Source organism: Onthophagus taurus, chromosome 7 (assembly GCF_036711975.1).
Source record: "Onthophagus taurus isolate NC chromosome 7, IU_Otau_3.0, whole genome shotgun sequence".
Classification (NCBI taxonomy): domain Eukaryota; kingdom Metazoa; phylum Arthropoda; class Insecta; order Coleoptera; family Scarabaeidae; genus Onthophagus; species Onthophagus taurus.
Genome location: NC_091972.1, coordinates 4,293,009 through 4,310,940, shown reverse-complemented (window position 1 = coordinate 4,310,940; position 17,932 = coordinate 4,293,009). Strand labels below are relative to the sequence as shown.

General features: G+C 34.9%; 1 protein-coding gene and 2 long non-coding RNA genes across 3 annotated transcripts in view; 1 reads left to right on the top strand and 2 right to left on the bottom strand.

Moving 5' to 3' along the window:
• Window positions 1-1,642: 1,642 nt before the first annotated feature.
• On the bottom strand, window positions 1,643-2,582 carry LOC111417573 (uncharacterized). The gene is made up of 3 exons (XM_023049893.2): window positions 2,344-2,582; window positions 1,958-2,289; window positions 1,643-1,907 (listed from the first exon to the last, which is right to left on the bottom strand). Exons 1-3 carry the CDS (start codon window positions 2,486-2,488, stop codon window positions 1,710-1,712), a joined length of 675 nt encoding a protein of 224 aa, XP_022905661.1. The 5' UTR covers window positions 2,489-2,582; the 3' UTR covers window positions 1,643-1,709.
• Window positions 2,583-3,876: 1,294 nt separating this feature from the next.
• LOC139430684 (uncharacterized) lies at window positions 3,877-5,341 on the top strand. The gene is made up of 3 exons (XR_011641067.1): window positions 3,877-4,159; window positions 4,209-4,682; window positions 4,734-5,341. It is a non-coding gene; the product is annotated as an uncharacterized lncRNA (long non-coding RNA).
• A 2,440-nt stretch (window positions 5,342-7,781) lies between these two features.
• Window positions 7,782-17,932, bottom strand: part of LOC111417571 (uncharacterized) — a 44,644-nt gene continuing 34,493 nt past the window's right edge. The window contains exon 3 of the long non-coding RNA XR_011641124.1: window positions 7,782-8,412. This is a non-coding gene — a long non-coding RNA (uncharacterized lncRNA). The remainder of the gene's footprint in view (window positions 8,413-17,932) is intronic.

Below are 17,932 nucleotides of genomic sequence, written 5' to 3'. Positions count from 1 at the left end.
ATTGTTAGCGGAAAGTCGTTTCCGGGCCGTTTCGGAGATAAAAGTATACAGAATAATCTGCGAGAGTACACACAGTTAAAATCAACTAGTTTTCAAAGTTTGCTGGGGTCGAGGCAGAGTCGGAGGATGCCTGAAAGCGACCCTACAGACCTTTTCCCGACGACATTATGCCAGGGCCGGACTCCGATTGGGATATTTTTAAGCGGAATGAGCTGTCACGTCGTCGAAAGTTGCCTTTTGTGTAACTTACGGGCGAAATTGGATTTCGCACTTTTTTTAGTTTGTTGAAGCTTTTTCTTGCCGGAGAATGCCCTCGTAATGATTCTCGAGAACTCCGCACTGTTCTCGTTTACCAGCTTAAGAGTTCCGATTTTACTACTTCCCCAATAAAAATTTCGTTTACTTTTTCTTTCCTTTCGTTCTTAATAACCTTCTTTGATTAAAATCGGATCTTGTAAATCCCGATAACGCGAGTGGCGCACTTTGTCCACTTTGTAATGAAAGGAAGCTTCGGGGAGATGAGCTTTCGCGTAACGGTCGTATAAACGAAAAAGTTATACATTGTCGGGTGTAGAACATAGCAGCCGAAATGCGTGCACCAACGAGGCACCAACGTGATAAACGGCTTTCAGTTTATTTGTTTGAATGGCGACTTTAGAATGCCGCAAACTCGTAATCCCTGCACTCGGCTCTGATTATTCCTAAACCCTTGTCCTACCCAAAGATTACCCTTATGTTTAATGCTGGTTCTTGCAGTCCACACTATTGAATGAAAGTCGTTCACTAAATCCAAAACTAACTAACTATATTATATTCAACGATCATAGCTTTATTACAATTAATTTGAAATATTCTTGGTTATAAAACGCATTTATTACAAGTTTTGATATACGAGTACATTTGTAGGAGTGGTTATATGAGGTCTAATGGTTATTTACTGCAATAATGGTGCTTGTAATAGCTTATAAATTCGACGCTAAATCACAAAAGTTATTTCGTGTTTTGCAATTTACATTTTTCGTGCGCACAAAATTTTTATAAATTAATAAAATGGTATTTTCTCGTGTGTAACACGTATAGCTATATACGATTAGCTCACTCGGTTATTGTATGTCCTCTAACAAAGCGATAAGAGATAAGGGACAGTGCGTCCCCTGTTCATAAAGCTGTCACTAACGCTATCATCTCGAGCCATAAACTAGCAAACCGTAAAAATGACAAAAAAAAGAAAAGCTGGGGGGGTTGACGCATTCGACCCGCGAAACGAAAACGCTTCTATCTTTATCACTTCGCCGTTTATGTAGAGTTAAAAAAAAATATCCCAAAAGAAATATCGACTTGTCCCGTTGTTTTCGTTATTTTCACGTCGAAGGAAAGGATGCCCACCGGGAAATGACACGCTAATACTCGATGCAAAGAACTCTTCCGCAAAGGTGAACTGAAGCAAAAAGGTATGCCAAAACACACAGAAGTGACACCGTAACGACGACTACGAGCTTGTCGACCCCAGTTGACAGACGTCTAAGCACACATTTTACTCCGCGAAACGTGCGAATACAAAGATCTTTGTCAATATTTTGCTTCGATCTAGCAGTCACAAGTTGAAAAATATTATCATCGAAAATATATTAAAAAGTAAACGTTACCAGCACTATTAATTTTATTAATACCCTCACCACTTGTACAAACGACATCATCGACATAATTTTTTATTTTGGTTTTGTATCTTCACATTCGTCTCCGAGCGACTTAATTTTGTGATAAGCGGCTTTTACGTACGAAGGAAAATCTGTTATAATATCGAATGTACACACAACTAATTTATTCCACGTGGATTTGACGTTATGGGCAGCTACTTCCGTATTCGGGGCTTTTCTACAAACACCATCCGTTTCTCTAGGCGGAGGCTAAAAAAAAATTGTATAGAACGTTTATTTATAATGGATTAATTTTTTACTTTGCACATCAATTCGATTTCTTTTTCGCAAACGTCGGAAATATTTCTAGGTTTGGGTGGACAAGAACATATAAGGGGGGTTATAGTTTCGCATAATCCCAAGTAAATCTCTTCGGATTGGTAGGAATCGCCCCACAGACCCATGTCGTATGTCCAATAAATCAATCCTCCAGCGATAACAAGTTTTATACCAAAACCAATCAAACGGAATAATCTAGTCATTAACCCTACTTTATGGACTTTTGGGCATTCGCAAAGTTTGGGTGCACACATTTTTCTTAAATCAGCTCCAGTGCACACCCGAATTTTCTTTGCCGGCACATTTGCTATAGCTAAAAAGTAAAATGGTACCCCGAATTCTCAAAAATTTATTGAAATTTAGTTACGTGGAATTATGTATCCACCAGGTTTGACATCGATATTGCAATTTGGTTTACTTTTATCGTAAACGAGAATGTTGGTCTTTTTCACACAAGCGCGCTGCTTTGCCAATTGCTTGGCTTGATTTACACAAACTCTGGATTTATCCATAATGTCCACAATAATAACAAATACTACTAATTTTTTTGAGCTGACGGATCATTTTGCGCAGCTGACGTCAACGTCAGCTTTGCTGTCGCGTCGAACAAAAACGAAATCTGTGACAACATGATATTTTTTTAACGATATCAAATTTTAGATTTGTAAATTGAATTTATTAGTTATTTAGAGATTACGATTAGAGAACTGTCATCGCGTAGAGAGAGGGCGCTAGTTCCAATCAACATACGCATCGGTTGCAAATTCCCAATTCACAGACGGGCATTAAATTATTACGGTAAATTACTACTAAATATCGGATAATAGGGCGGCAGTCGCAGCTCCCCACAGGTTTATTTCAGCAAGTTAAATTATCACGAACGAATATTTGATGCCCGTGACGCGATCCGTTGGCCTAATCGTGTGTCGCGTCCGGCGAGGTTCACGTCCGAATTTATTGACCCACCAATCAATGCGGACATAATTATACGGACTGATGCGAAATAGATCTTGTTTTCCAATATTTGACCGTGCAAATACTGTGACTGTTCAGACGAAATCGGACAAACGATACTAACCACCGTGTTTAACAAAACGTTACCAGTAGTATTTATTTAATGTTGAAATACTCAAACATTTACTTTTAATTTTATTTATCCAGTGAATTTTCTCTATACATATTTGTAGTAACCAAACTCGTTTTTATTTTCAAACAAAACTTTTAACATTTTCTTTATTCCATATGAATAACTATTATTTTTTTTTTATTATATTATCTTTTTCTAACTTTGAATACGCCCAAGTTCAATTTACTATTGATTTAGGTTTTTCCAATTAGCTCATTTTCTCTTTTTATGTATTAACCATTACAACTGTATCGCTTTATGTATTAGCAGTTTCATCCATAGTTATGTGATTGTTAAGAAATTGAAACATATGTAAGATTGATTGAAAGATTAAGTCAGACCTTAAATGATAGGAATTTGATGTTGGGGATGGATACGATGCAAGATATGGCAGCTTAATAGATGATAAGGAACACAGAATACAGTTTGGCATAATGATGAGTTGAGAGAATGTTGTATAGAGTAACACCATTATTGACACAATTATTGATTAATATCATATCAACCTTATTCTGGATAGCATTTAAAACAAGTCCGCAAGGGGTATCGGCTTAATCATGCAATGTAATATATTCTCTGTCTACATTTAATCAGGTAAGCAAAATCACATTTGCTCTAAGTCACATTCGGGACATCGGTAAGTTATTTTTCTTCCAGTTCTTTCAATTGCAATATTTATACTATTTTCTATTCCTTTTCCATCATTTTCAATATTTGACATATTTGCTCTTTGATTTATTTCGGGTTGTGTGACGCCAAACCTTATTAAACCGATTTTTTTTTTAAATTTAACAAAATAAAGAACGATAACAAATTTTTCGACAAGGACAAAACTAGTTTTACCACCCTGAGATGTACGCGAGTCCTCGACCGGCTCAGTGAAGAAGGGAGGGGTATTTATATGGCGCCACACAGTTAATCCCGCGTACAACACGAACTGTGACGTGGTATGATGGAATATGGTGATATAAACATATAACACAACAAAACATAAACGCTCAACAAAATAGATTTTGAGTTACACACAAAAATTTATTAAGACTCCCGTAAATAACAGGTAAGTAAAAAAAAACTAATAACAAAATTATAAAACCGTAAACTTCTAGGTTAAATCAACAAAGAAAACGAAAATTATATTGATGTTTGCGAACTTTTCAAAACTAAAAGGAATTACTCAAATAAAATAAAAAAAAAATATATCAAAAAAGATGGAAATTAAAAGTTAACCCGCGTCTGACTCCGTATGGTTGAGCTCAACGTGAAATCAAGAATTAAAAATAAAAAAAATTAACGCCAAAAATAGAATAAAAAAAAAATCACTCGCCAAACAAGAATTCACAATAATCAATTCAAATGATATATATAAAAAAAAAATTGAAGTTCAGATGAAATCTTCTTTCAAAAAAAAAATCAAGGATTTTCTTAAGGAAAATCAAATACAAAAAAAAAATATGTTATAGATAAATTCTTCAGTAACCAAAATAATAGTATGTTGTTCTATCTGACCTTTACTCCAAGTCTTGATCACCGGTCCAAACAAAAAAAAATCTTCAGCAACAAATTCTGGTGATTCAGGAAAGGTAAGGTTTATTCTTTGTTTCTCTCCAAAAAAAGATAGTTGTAATCCTTAGGACGTACAGAAAATTATCCAAGGACCCTGGTTCCAAATTATTAAAAAAAATGTTCCGAAAGAAATGCCAAAGGTTGCTCCCCTCAATAAAACCTGGATATAGAAATAAAACAAATGAAACGTGGAAATATTAGATTTAAGAATTTTTTTGTTAGTAGCATAGTTTTTCTGTTTAAGTAGTTAGTTTTTTTTTTTTTTTTTTTTGAAAAGTAGTGAGTAGATTGTTTGTTAAAAAAAAATGAAAGAAAAAAAAATATAAAAAGGTGGAAGAAAAAGCCAAAAATATTTAATAAAGACCTTACGAAAATGCTTACCTCTGATGTTCGAGGTTTAACCAGAAGACAGAAGAAACTTTAAAAAAATACGTTGAAATCCGGAATCTCCGTACAATTTGGTAAAAGAAAAACACTTTTCCAAAATTTTATTTCGAGTGATGAATCCCACAAAAATGGATTCGAAAAAGTTTTCACCAAAAAACCAAAAATGGCGAACCAATCAAACTTTCTTAAACACTCGAAAACACGTATATTCTGGTAATATAGCAAGAACAGAGAGAGCCCGAGAAGAAACTGGAACCGTCTTTTATACCCAAAAATTCGGAAATATCAAAAAAAAATTACGTGTACTTACGACACCCTCTCAAAAGCAAAGGAAGAATTTGTAGTATGATAGGAATTGAAAGGGATTAACAACAGGGATACTCAGAATCTGTTGCTGAAAAAGATAAAAAAAAAATAACAAATGTTATTAATAAACAAAATGTAGACAAAGTAAATAAAAATAATAAGTTTCCGAATATATGCAACTCACAACCTATAACAGATAAACAAGTCACCCACACATAACATAAAAATTTCTGAACGTAACAGTTGTATAAGTGACATACTTATATACTGATAAGGCATTTTCATCAAGAAACTCTTCCTTCTCTTTTTGGCAGAAACATTTCCAGTCCAAATAGGACTTTTTTTGTTCCAAATCGCAATGTCCAAATAATTCGTAAACAATGCGATGAGTGTAATCGAAGACGTTAACTCCAGTCTTTGTATCGTTATATTCCAAGACAATATTTGGTTCATGATTTATTTCGCAGTTACTTATTTCATGTGTATAATGCATAGATGATAAAAGTATCACACATTTCTTTGGTTTGGTTACATACGAAACTAGAGTTATCTCCTTTGTGGATAAGACACAGGATGAATAAAGAACTCGATTTTTATTAAAGTAATATTTTTGGCAAATACTTTCTTTTTTTACGAACAGTCCCAAGTAATGTTACATTTTTTTTGAGTTCTACAACAAACTTTTATTCCATATTTTTCTGGCTTGCTTGGACTTTAAATGGACAACATCTCCTGAATGAAACTAATTGCTCGTCAATTGTTCCGTACTCAGAACATTCATAGGCTTCTCTGTAATTTTTTGAAAAAATGTCTAACTTCTTGCAGAGGTGTAAGCTTATCAATTATGTTTCTCTTAGGCATGTTATTGAATCCTATGAAACGTAAAATGTCTATAAATCTATTTTTGCTCATTGTTGCAGAGTAAATATGACGGTTGAATGCATTGTTCTGATTCCAAAGATGCCTGACAACCCAATATACAGGGTGTCACACAAAAAACGCCCCAAGCTGTAACTCTGTCATTTATATTCCGATTTTTATGAACGAGGTATCAAATGAAATGGTTTGATGAATGCTATGATTCATACTACAAATAAACTTTTTCCAACGCCATCTTCGATTTCAAGCGATTATCAACTTTTGATTTTCAAATTGCTCGGTATGTTTTTCTTCACGTTATGGGATAGAAATTGTTTTCTGAGCCCATTGATGTGCAATACATTAACATTAATTGTAATTTTAGCAGAGAAAAACAATTTAAACAATTCCGAACATTATCTTAGTCACTTCTGTAATACTGCAGTGTGCCATGGAAAAAAATAACACGCAAAACTGATAACACTCATTAAATGCTAAATGCTGCTTTCAATGCCCAAGCAGTTGTAAATGATACTTATAAGTTGGTTTTTCATTTATCCCATGGCACACTACAGTATAACACAAGTGACTTTAAGAGAATGTTCAGAAACTATTTTATTGTTTTTCTATGCTACAATTACAATTAATGTTGATGTATTGTACATTAATGGATTCAGAAAAAAAAACTCTATCCAATAGCGTGAAGAAAAACATACCGAGTAATTTGAACATCAAATGTTGATAATCGCTAGAAATTGAAGATGGCGTTGGAAAAAGTTTATTTGTAGCATGAATCATAGTATTCATCAAACCATTTCATTTGATAGCTAGGTTATGAAAATTGGAAGGTAAATGACACAGATACAGCTAGCGGCGTTCTTGTGTGGCAACCTGTATATACAGGTGTCTTTTCTCTACTAAAATTATATTCAAAATGGATGTGTTGTACATCAGTGGATTCAGAAAAACAATCTCTATCCAATGACGTAAAGAAAAATATATAGAGCAATTTGAAAAGCAAAAGTTAATAATCGCTTAAAATTGAAGACAGCCTTGGAAAAAATTTATTTGTAGCATGAATCATAGTATTCATGAAACCATTTCATTTGATAACCCCTCATCAAATGCTCATGAAAATCGGAATGTAAATGACAGAGTTACAGTTTGGGGCGTTTTTTGTGTGACACCCTGTATAAAAGTATAAACTGATGAGAATAATAATACTAGAAATCTTAGACACGTTTTTTGCGCATTTTTCAAGATTAAAAGTGAAGAAATAAAGTTAGGGCAACAGAAACTTGTTCATCATACCAACCTAACCTTCAGGATTATATAGCTATCATAAAACAGTGAAAATGCCTTATACAAATAACAAAAAATATATAAAAAACTGATGCCCGAATAGCCCCGTTGCTTCTTGGACACTAAACTTCGTTTTAGGGACAATCTCTTACTTTGCATGTCACATGGTCAAGTTCCCCTGAAAATGCAACTGAAGCATTAAGAAATGTATTTTTATGTAAACGACACATTTTTTATTGAATTAAACATTAAAAAATATTAAATAAATTTTAACAAAACTGTATTTATTTCTTCTTAAAAGTGTTTCAAAAAAATCTTCTAAAGTTAACCTTAAATTTATTTAAATCGAAATAAAAGAAACAAAAATTAACGTATTTACCAATAATAAACATATTAAAAACCAAAAACCACTGTTGTATAGCACAATTTAATCTCATTTTTCCTTTATACATTTTTTTAATCCTGAACGAAGGAAATCTTAGTCTTGATTGCTATCATCAAAGATTTCTTCGTGTTCCGACCTGGACCGCTTAAAGTTTGATGCTATTCTGATGGACAGGTTGTTTCTAGTGTTAAAAGAATCGATGAAATCTGGACCTGGTTGTTCTTGAAGATCTTGACCTGCTTCTCTTGTTTATCTAGGTATTTTTTTCACCACATCTCGAATGTCGGCCAAAGTTTCAGAAATCCACAGCTCCGCAGACTTGCTCCAAATAGCCGGGGTCTTGAATTCCTTCCAAGCATCTTCTATACTAAAGTTGTGCGAGGCACTTTGAACATTTCTGCGGCCTTTTTCCTTGACATCCCCTTCCGAACTGCATCCATAGCCTTTTCCAAGTCTTCCACTTTGCAATTCATGTAGGGTTTTGACCACCATTTTTAATCAGTGACTTCCTTTGAAAACAACAAAAAAAACACCAGAATAAAAAACATAACCTAACCTCGCTTTCGTGACACAGGATTGAATTGTTAGGTTACTTGGGGTGGCCAAGCAACCCCATCTTACGGTATGTTACATAAAAAAATTATTGTTTTCGGATCATTATTGACCCAATTTTGGTCGTACAAGGATTACACACGACAAATTAAAGCTTGTTACAGTAGCCAAAAAACTATTTTGAAACGATGAATTGCATTGGGAAGAATCGTTCGATAGAAAATGTAAAATTACAAATGTGTAAGCAACCAGTAATGAAAGGTTGTACCAATAAAATACCTGCTGGTGAGGGAAATGTGACAGTTGGTTAGGCGGTGGTAGAGGTAGTGATGCCGGCGTTGAACATGTCGACGATGGCATAGAAATGACTTGAGGGAGGAAAATAAGAGGTGGGATAGAAAGCCGAAGAAACAAAAATAGAAATATTGTTAAATAATAAACGAGTTCTTGGAATTATTGTCTTTAGCATTGCACTTAAGATAAATTGGGACAAAATTATGATATTAGATCGGATATATAATTGTTTAATCTCTCTGCAAAACATTTTTCTTGTCCTTGATGAATGACTACATACAAAAGTAAATTATTTTTAAGTAAAAATCCATTAGAATCGAAAATAAAAAAACTCCCCATAATTTAGCATTCGAATGTTACTATACAGCTAAAAACCATTCGCTTTTCACCGTAGAACGTAATGTAACGTCTTGTGCAACGCAGCACTCAACCACTAGATGTCGTATTGTAACGCCCTCGAAAACTGGGTAGACTGGAAACACACATAAAGGGCTGAAATTTTAAGCAGGTCTGGTGCACGATCGCGTGAATATTTTAGATGTGGTGCAAAGCCAAGCAGTTTCTGCAATATCCCCCTTTAACCCGGTAGATAGTAGTCTTGGTGAACGAATTATGACGATTTAATTGAGATCGGATTGACATGAGAAGCAATATAACCAACGAGACGGTATCCTCCCGTAGGAGGATTTACAGGGACGTAGATGAATCCCTAGTAATCTTACGGGGTCTCCAATCGGGTTTTAGATCCACCTTATTGCATCTGATACCTCAAGCGTATACGAACGGTCAAATGTGCATCTGGGTCAATATGCTTTGCTTATAAAATTGTCGCAAAGTTGAAATTGAAAAACGACAAAAAGGTGTGATTACGAAAAAGGGGAATGTTCCGTAGAAGTGGCATTTATTGTTAATCTAAAACGCGGCACGTCTCCTCAACAGTTGTCGTTTGGGGAATTGAATTCGAGACAAAATAGGTTCTTCTTTCTCTCTGACAAATATCTCACGTCTGATTAACGCAGAAACATTCTTCAGAAAAGAAATGTTTAATTTTTAATATCACAATATCATGGAATGTTTGTAATTTTGTAATTTCGTATATTAAATAGTACAGAATTTCTCGGTGTTTACTGAAACATGGTTTCGTTATTAAAATAGTTTCAGGTTTTTATCTTAATTTATCACCACGTTATTCGTTATTGACTTACAACCGCTCATCTCGCTTACAATTTTCAGACTTAAAGGCGCGTCGTTTGACTATGTGGTGCCATAATACCACGGGGAATGGATACCGTAATGGATATGAACGAATTTAGCGAAGTGCTACCACCTGCGGTACCCGACATTAAGTTGCAGCTTCCCTCGAAGGACGATCTCCTCGTCCCAATCGAAACTAGATTTTACCTCGAACACCTGAAAGTTAGTTAAACTGTCACATACATGCGTGCACGAGTTTCTTCTTTTACGACGAAAACGTTTTTAATTCGAAACCGAGCTAAAATCTCGTAAAATGTGGAATTACTAAAATTGTTAAAAAATTTAACAAACAACTTTTTTTTAGGTCTTCCATTGAAGCTTTTATGGTATTAAATTCAATTTTTTCCATTCAATTTTCATTTTAACAACACTGACTGATAGATATGGATCTACGTTCATAAATACTTTTTCATAATGCAGTTTTTTGGTAAAAAAAATATTCCACGTAACATTTACTTTATTCCTACATTTTCATTTTTTTTTCGAATAACGCTATAATGATAGACGAGATATCGATTTCGATTAATGTCGTGTTATCTTCATAACACTGACCTCGATGCACAATAAAATTCTAAATAAAGCTACGAATGAAAGAGTCAATTCCTTACCGTATTATTGCTTTTCTCATCTTTATTAACGAAACCGGAGACTTAGTCGGATATTATATAACTGCAGATAACAATAGACCCAAGAAGAAAATGGAGCGACGAAAAAAAAAAGCAAAACAAAAACAAGTGAATCGAGGCGATCGTTGAATGTCACCCCGTTATAGATACTCTCTTCTCCAAGTATCCAGGGGGCAATCCGATATTATCAACCCTGTACTATACGTTCTCCCTCTCTCTCTCAACTTCCTTTCATTCCTTTTCTTTTTCATTTTCCATCTCCTTTTCGATTTTCGACACTGCGTTTATTTACGCCCTTTTTATGTTTCCCCCAAAAAAAAATTCCCCACCTTCTAAGAAGCGATGAAGATTGCTAGGTTTGATTAAAACGCTTTTATTATTTCGTACGTTTCCTGCTTTTTTCATTTCATCTCAGTTTATCAACATAGGAGAAATTTTTCTTCTAGATAAATCATTAATCTTCCAGAGCACACGTTTACACAGTCACACGCCATTGCCAGTATAAACGTTAGTCGGGCGAAATATGGCGTTAGTTAGAAGTTATTAAACTTAAAATTTATTAACCGAATTTCATTATTTACTTTTTGTATTTAATCTACAGTGTGTTAATTAATTATCGTACCCGACGTCATCATTGCAAGTATGCAACCAATATCGCAAATCGCGTATTGTAATACCAATATTGTAATATTGGTTGCATACTTGCTATGATGACGTCGGGTACGATAATTAATTAACACACTGTATATGTGTATACCGAATGTATACCTCGTTGTAAGACGTGCGTTTATCGTGTTTCGTATTTTGTGGTTTCTGAGTGATTCCTCGCACTATTTTATTGCTACAATTTACATATCTATTTGTTTGGGATCACTGTTTCATCAGGATGTATTTTTAAAGAAGTAGTCCCCTCTTCAATGCGTATCAAGAAGGTGTTTCGAATAGGGAATTTGAGTCTTCGTCTGTTGGGGTGGGTTCCAGTCAAACAAGAAAATTTAAGCCGAGACTTATTAAGGCTGTACAGGTGTCCAAATTTCGATGGGTTTGCAGGGTATCTCAGTTATTATGAAAGATAGAAAGTTGCAGTATTCGCGAACCTGAGCTCCTTTTTTGTGAAACTTACAATGGCGCAAACCAAAGTTTCATAGCCCTTTTCATTTTTGATATACAGGAAGTATTTGAAATTTACGATTTTCAGACACCTCCTGTAGCTCGGCTATCTGGAAACTTAGTAAACAAGTAAAAACTGGTTCTAATAGATTTTTTCACGTGGCATCCAATGGTGCACGTAGAATTTTTTTAGTCATCACGGTTTTTGAGTTATAAACACAATCTCTACATCAAGTATGTGAATGGCATATCAGTTATAAGCAAATCAGCAAGCAGTCAGAAAAACTGAATACTACCCAATACTACCATCAAAATGTTTGTGGACTTAATACCAAACTGATAGATTTTGTAATCTCCGTTTGTGCATTGTCTGAGACGTGGTTGAAAGATACTGTTCCTGATTATGAAGTGTTGCCTAATCCTTACACAATGGTTGACTCGAGGATCGCTGATGTGTTATGTCTTAATTTATCTTCTCCAGTCGATACCATTGACCTTGTTTCTGACAAGATTCGCTTTAAGACTTCGGGTTACTGTTTGAAATTGGTTATTTGCTACATACCACCCGCTACCCCGCTTGAGTTATATAAGCTTCTCCTGTCTTACCTGGAAACTGCTCTCGATTTGTCGTCTGGAACTGTTCTTCTTGGTAATTTTCATATCCCAACATATCCCGATCCATGCTGTGATTTTAGTTGTTTACTTGATAACTTCGCTAGTTACAACAATCTAGATCAATTTAATCATGTCACAAACAATATGAACCTCACACTCGATTTGGTGTTTGTTTCTTCAGATGTATAACTAGACGTATTTAAGTTCTCATTTGAACTTATCAGCAGCGACAGCTACCATCCTGCACTTACGATGGAGATGACTATGCCTTCTGAGGATGTGGGTCGATATCAAATTCGTCAAGATTCTAGCTATGCATTTCGACAAGCTAACTTGGTTGGGCTGTATTCAACGGTTCCGAGGGTTGATTGGAGTGAATTATTAACACTGCATTCAGTCGATCTATGTTGTGACCATTTTTACACAGATCTTTATGACTTACTGGATGAGTATATCCCTAAGAAACGTGGTAGATCATGAATTTAAACATCCACCATGGTTTAGTCAAGGTCTGAGGCGCCGAAAATGTAATGGGAAGGTACCATAACATTTTCGGATGACTGACCGCTACCAAAGACATTGTAGATCTATTTCCTTCTGATTTTGCTAGTTCTTACAATTTACCGGGGAATGTTATTATGAATTCCGAAAGTTTTGATAATGCAATCACCTTTGGAATATCTGAGATCAGTAAAGAGGAATTCTAGGCGTCACTCAGGAGTTTTAAATCGAAATCCACAACAGGCCCGGACAGCCTTTTTTTTCGTCAGAGACTGTGCGATACCTCTTCAAACACCTCTGCGCCATATTTTCAATTTGATTATCATCATACTTTCCTCCGGTCTGGAAACAGAGCAGAATTTGTCCAATTTTTAAAAAAGGTGATAGAAATTGTGCCGCAAATTACCGACCCATTGCTATTATAAATAATTTCGCAAGTTCTTTGAACAGATCATTGTGAGGAAAATGGAATTTAACCTAAATTCACGAATATCAACAGCACAGCACGGATTCTGCAAAGGTCGAGTTTGGTTGCGATTTAAGTCTTTCGTTGCTTCTAAAATCGTACCTATCAAATGGAACGCAGTATGTCGAGATGTCCGGAATCAGGTCGAAGCAAATAATGGTCACGAGTGGTGTGCCACAGGGTTCATGCTTAGGACCGTTACTTTTTACGATGTTTGTGAATGATTGCCGAATTTGTTAAAAAGTTCAACATTAATGTATGCCGACGATCTGAAGCACTAGACCTAGAATTAGAATCATTCGGGTTTAGCCGTACGTCTCTTTAGACGGCTAAACCCGAATGATTCTAGTTCTAGGTCTAGTGTTAGTTCTACTTTTAGTTCCACAACAATTTAGCGTTACTTTTTACGATGTTTGTGAATGATTGCCGAATTTGTTCAAAAGTTCAACATTAATGTATGCCGACGATCTGAAGCACTAGACCTAGAATTAGAATCATTCGGGTTTAGCCGTACGTCTCTTTAGACGGCTAAACCCGAATAATTCTAGTTCTAGCTCTAGTGTTAGTTCTACTTTTAGTTCCACAACAATTTAGCGTTACTTTTTACGATGTTTGTGAATGATTGCCGAATTTGTTCAATAGTTCAACATTAATGTATGCCGACGGTCTGAAGCACTAGACCTAGAATTAGAATCATTCGGGTTTAGCCGTACGTCTCTTTAGACGGCTAAACCCGAATGATTCTAGTTCTAGCTCTAGTGTTAGTTCTACTTTTAGTTCCACAACAATTTAGCGTTACTTTTTACGATGTTTGTGAATGATTGCCGAATTTGTTCAATAGTTCAACATTAATGTATGCCGACGATCTGAAGCACTAGACCTAGAATTAGAATCATTCGGGTTTAGCCGTACGTCTCTTTAGACGGCTAAACCCGAATAATTCTAGTTCTAGGTCTAGTGTTAGTTCTACTTTTAGTTCCACAACAATCTAGCATTGAATAACAAGTAAAATTAGAACTAACACTAGCACTGGAACTAACACTAAACCTAGAACTAGAAACATTCGGATTTAGCCGTTTTAAGTGACGCACGGCTAAACCCGAATGTTTCTAGTTCTAGTGTTAGTTCTACTTCTATTTCAATAAAAATATACGGTGCTGGTGGCAAATTAAAAATTTAATAATGATTTTCCTTTTTTATTTTATTTCTCGCAGTGAGTAAAAGTCGACATCAACGAATGACGAGGAAAGACGATTTTGAGAGCGCCCCTTTTATAACTCCACATCTGTTTAAATTCCCCTAAAACGCTGTGCTTAAATGAGATATGTGGTAGCCGTTTCGAACAATAAATTCCCGCGAAAAACGGGAAGCAACTCTAAGGGTATCTCGCATTCAACCTTTTTAAAGTGGGCCGTTATAAATACGCGCCGCTGCAGTATACTTTTATTAGAATGAATAATTACTGCGCTTGCTGAAGTAGTTCTGAATAAAATGAACGAAAGAAATGGGTAGTGTTTGTTTTAATTTTTGAAAAAAATTAAACCCGACGAATGTTATCGTTTGAAACTAATTTCAACGGAATGGAACATTTAAGTTAACAGTCTGACAAAATTACATATTTGACGTGTTAATAGACAATTAAACAGAGAAAGAGAGAGTCTTATCTTATTGAAATTATGTACAATTGGGAACGAGCTTCGATAAGATAGGGGTTGGTATGATCATTTGGGTTCACCGCTATCTTGGTCTAGTTTGCATTAATTGGATGGTAAATATGATTTCATTACTAAACGTGACCGAACGTTGTGTAAACTTGACATAATCTTGGTGTACGTTATTACAAAACTGACTTTTATGAAAAATGAATTTGTACGGTTCAGGTTAATAATAAAGGAACCTGAATTTATTAATACAATATGGAATTCATAAAGATTTTATTGTTTGCGACCGCCCTTTCTAAAGTTATCTCGAGAACTAGGTCAGTTTGCTTAAGGACAGAAGGCTAACAATCGAACTATGTTCTCTTCTACTCGACAAACAACAAGAATAATTTTCTCTGTCGGAACCACAACCAATTCCGACTAGTTCATAACGCCATCGTCCATTGTCCTAGATAAATTTGCAAAGAAGTTGGCGTATTGTTCATGAATTTCGCGGTGCAAACTTTATTATTATAAATCAATTAATTAATTAAGTAAGGAGTTTTATTATAATTAAAACCAACGTCAATTTCTATCTAAGCACATTATCTATAGTTGTTCATTTGGTTACGTTCGACCCGTATTTCATTATAACCTGTTTGCTTATTAAGCTTTGAAAACAGCATACGCTCTAATTAGGTAATTGTGAACGTGGTGGGATGACGTCCATTGCTGTGGATAGTATAAACTTGATGAGGCCGAGCAAATCGTATTGACACCACTTTGAACGAAACTCACCCACAGTTCTCTCGTATTGGAAACGCAGTGGGATTCTGTTGGATTGTGTGAGGTTAAATTAAACCGCCTGTACCGGAACGCGGATAGATCTGGATTGCAATTTCGAGCAACGACAGCTACGCGAATGATGACCCCCGCGCCTCGTGACCTTAATTCACCTTCTTATCGCACAATGAACAATACGCTCTCACAACCCGCCCTCAGGGGCTTTACACAGATTACAAGATTATGAAAATTATGGTAGTTTAACTTTGAACGTTGAAGACCAAAGGTTTAGATAAAGACTTTGATGAGGTTTATTGCATCGACCGTATCTCAGCATGTCGATAAAATTATATAATATAAAAAAAAATATATTAAGGTTTATAAAATCAAAATGTAACATTATTAGAAAAAAAAATTAACCAGAATAATAGCTCATCATCAATTTTATGAACACTTGAGTTAATTTATTTGGAAATCTCATCATAATGAGAATTTTGATGGATGTTTCGTTAAAGTGTTTGTGTATGAGTAATATTGAAGAATAATTTTCTGGTAAGCTTAGTTTTATGTTATCAATGATTTTATCTCTATTTTCTATGATGCATTGTATTGTGAAGTTGATGTTGACCCATTACTTCACCCATTATACTTTTACATAAAGGTGGAAAAGAATCTTGGTCGTTACAATATAGTAAATGTGGAATTCTTGAGAATCGACCATACAAGGGAAAATATCAAAAAAGCCAAATAATTCAAAAAGTTAAAAAAACAAACTAAAAGAAGGAAGTAGAGTTATCTCTGGTGTTGTTACTGGAGGAGCAATTATTAATAACTAGGAAGGCATATCCGTGCTAAAATTCACCGATCCAACTTCCCTATTCAAATAAACCAGAAAAAAAGAGTCTCTTATTGTAATCAATTTCAGTTCAAGGATAGAGATATTGTCAAAATCAAAGTGATGCCCTTCCTTAACGTGATGCGCAACTAAAGCACTCTTTCTTTCTTGGCGTGCTTGACAATCTCTTTTATGCTGGTTGATACGGCTAGATAAGTATTGAGAAATAGTTCCTATATATGAAGCATCGCAATTGCTACATGGGATCTTATAGATGACATTTGACTTGGATAACAACGGTACAGGTTTTTTGGTTCTTTAGAATAGACAGGAAAGAGATAAAAAATTGGTGTTAGAAAACCTCAGAGCTTCAGAGGATAGTAGAGAATTCAGTTGTTTAGTGAGAGTGGGGTATTTTTATATATTTAATGATCCTAGTTGGGTTAACAGTATGTTGTCGCACTATCATGTAAATAATATTAATCTTACTACTGTTGTGGTTAAGGATATCACCAAAAAGCGAGGTGAAAAAACAGGGTTGGAAATTAATTTAATTCTCGCATGGCGACAATAGTATTAATCTTTTGATTGATGGGATGATTGGAATAAAAATTTATAAATCTATCCGAGTATGTGGATTTAGTGTACCAATCCAAGAAAATGTAGTACATATGAGGTAACCTCGGTCTCAAACAGTAAACTGCAAATGTGGATCAAAACCATTAAATACGTCAAGAACACTGTTAATTTGGTCTGAGGGAACCGCACAGATAATATCATCTACATACTTAAAGATGAAGGGAAAAGTAGAGTTGAGTAAAGGAACGCACTCATCCAAAATATGATCCATAACCATAGTAGCTAGAATGGGGCTGAGACGACTCGCAATTGGAGTACCAAATTTCTGGCTGTAATTCTTTTTATCAAAAATAAAATGAGATGATTCAAACAAAAGCACTATCAATTCGACGAACAGCTCTTTGTCAATAGATATCATTTCAAAAAAGTACCACTTAGTAGTGATAAGTTTTTTTACCAATTCTAAGAGTTACAATACATAACCTTGTGGTAACTTAAAATCCTTTATTTTATCAACAAAAGTAAACGTGTCCTTGATGTTATAGGTGGTTCTTTCACTGAAGGCCTGACAAATACATGTTTTGGCCTAATAGGCCATCATCAGAAGGTTTCTAAAACAAACATAGCAAACTTCGAATTACAATTAAATTTTACATTTTAAAAGGAGGTTAAATATAATATACTTTAAAAAAACGAATTTAAATTTGTTACTTATTACGTCAATGTTTGGAGATGAATTATTTATCGTTGGGTTGGATTGATTATTTTGTTATT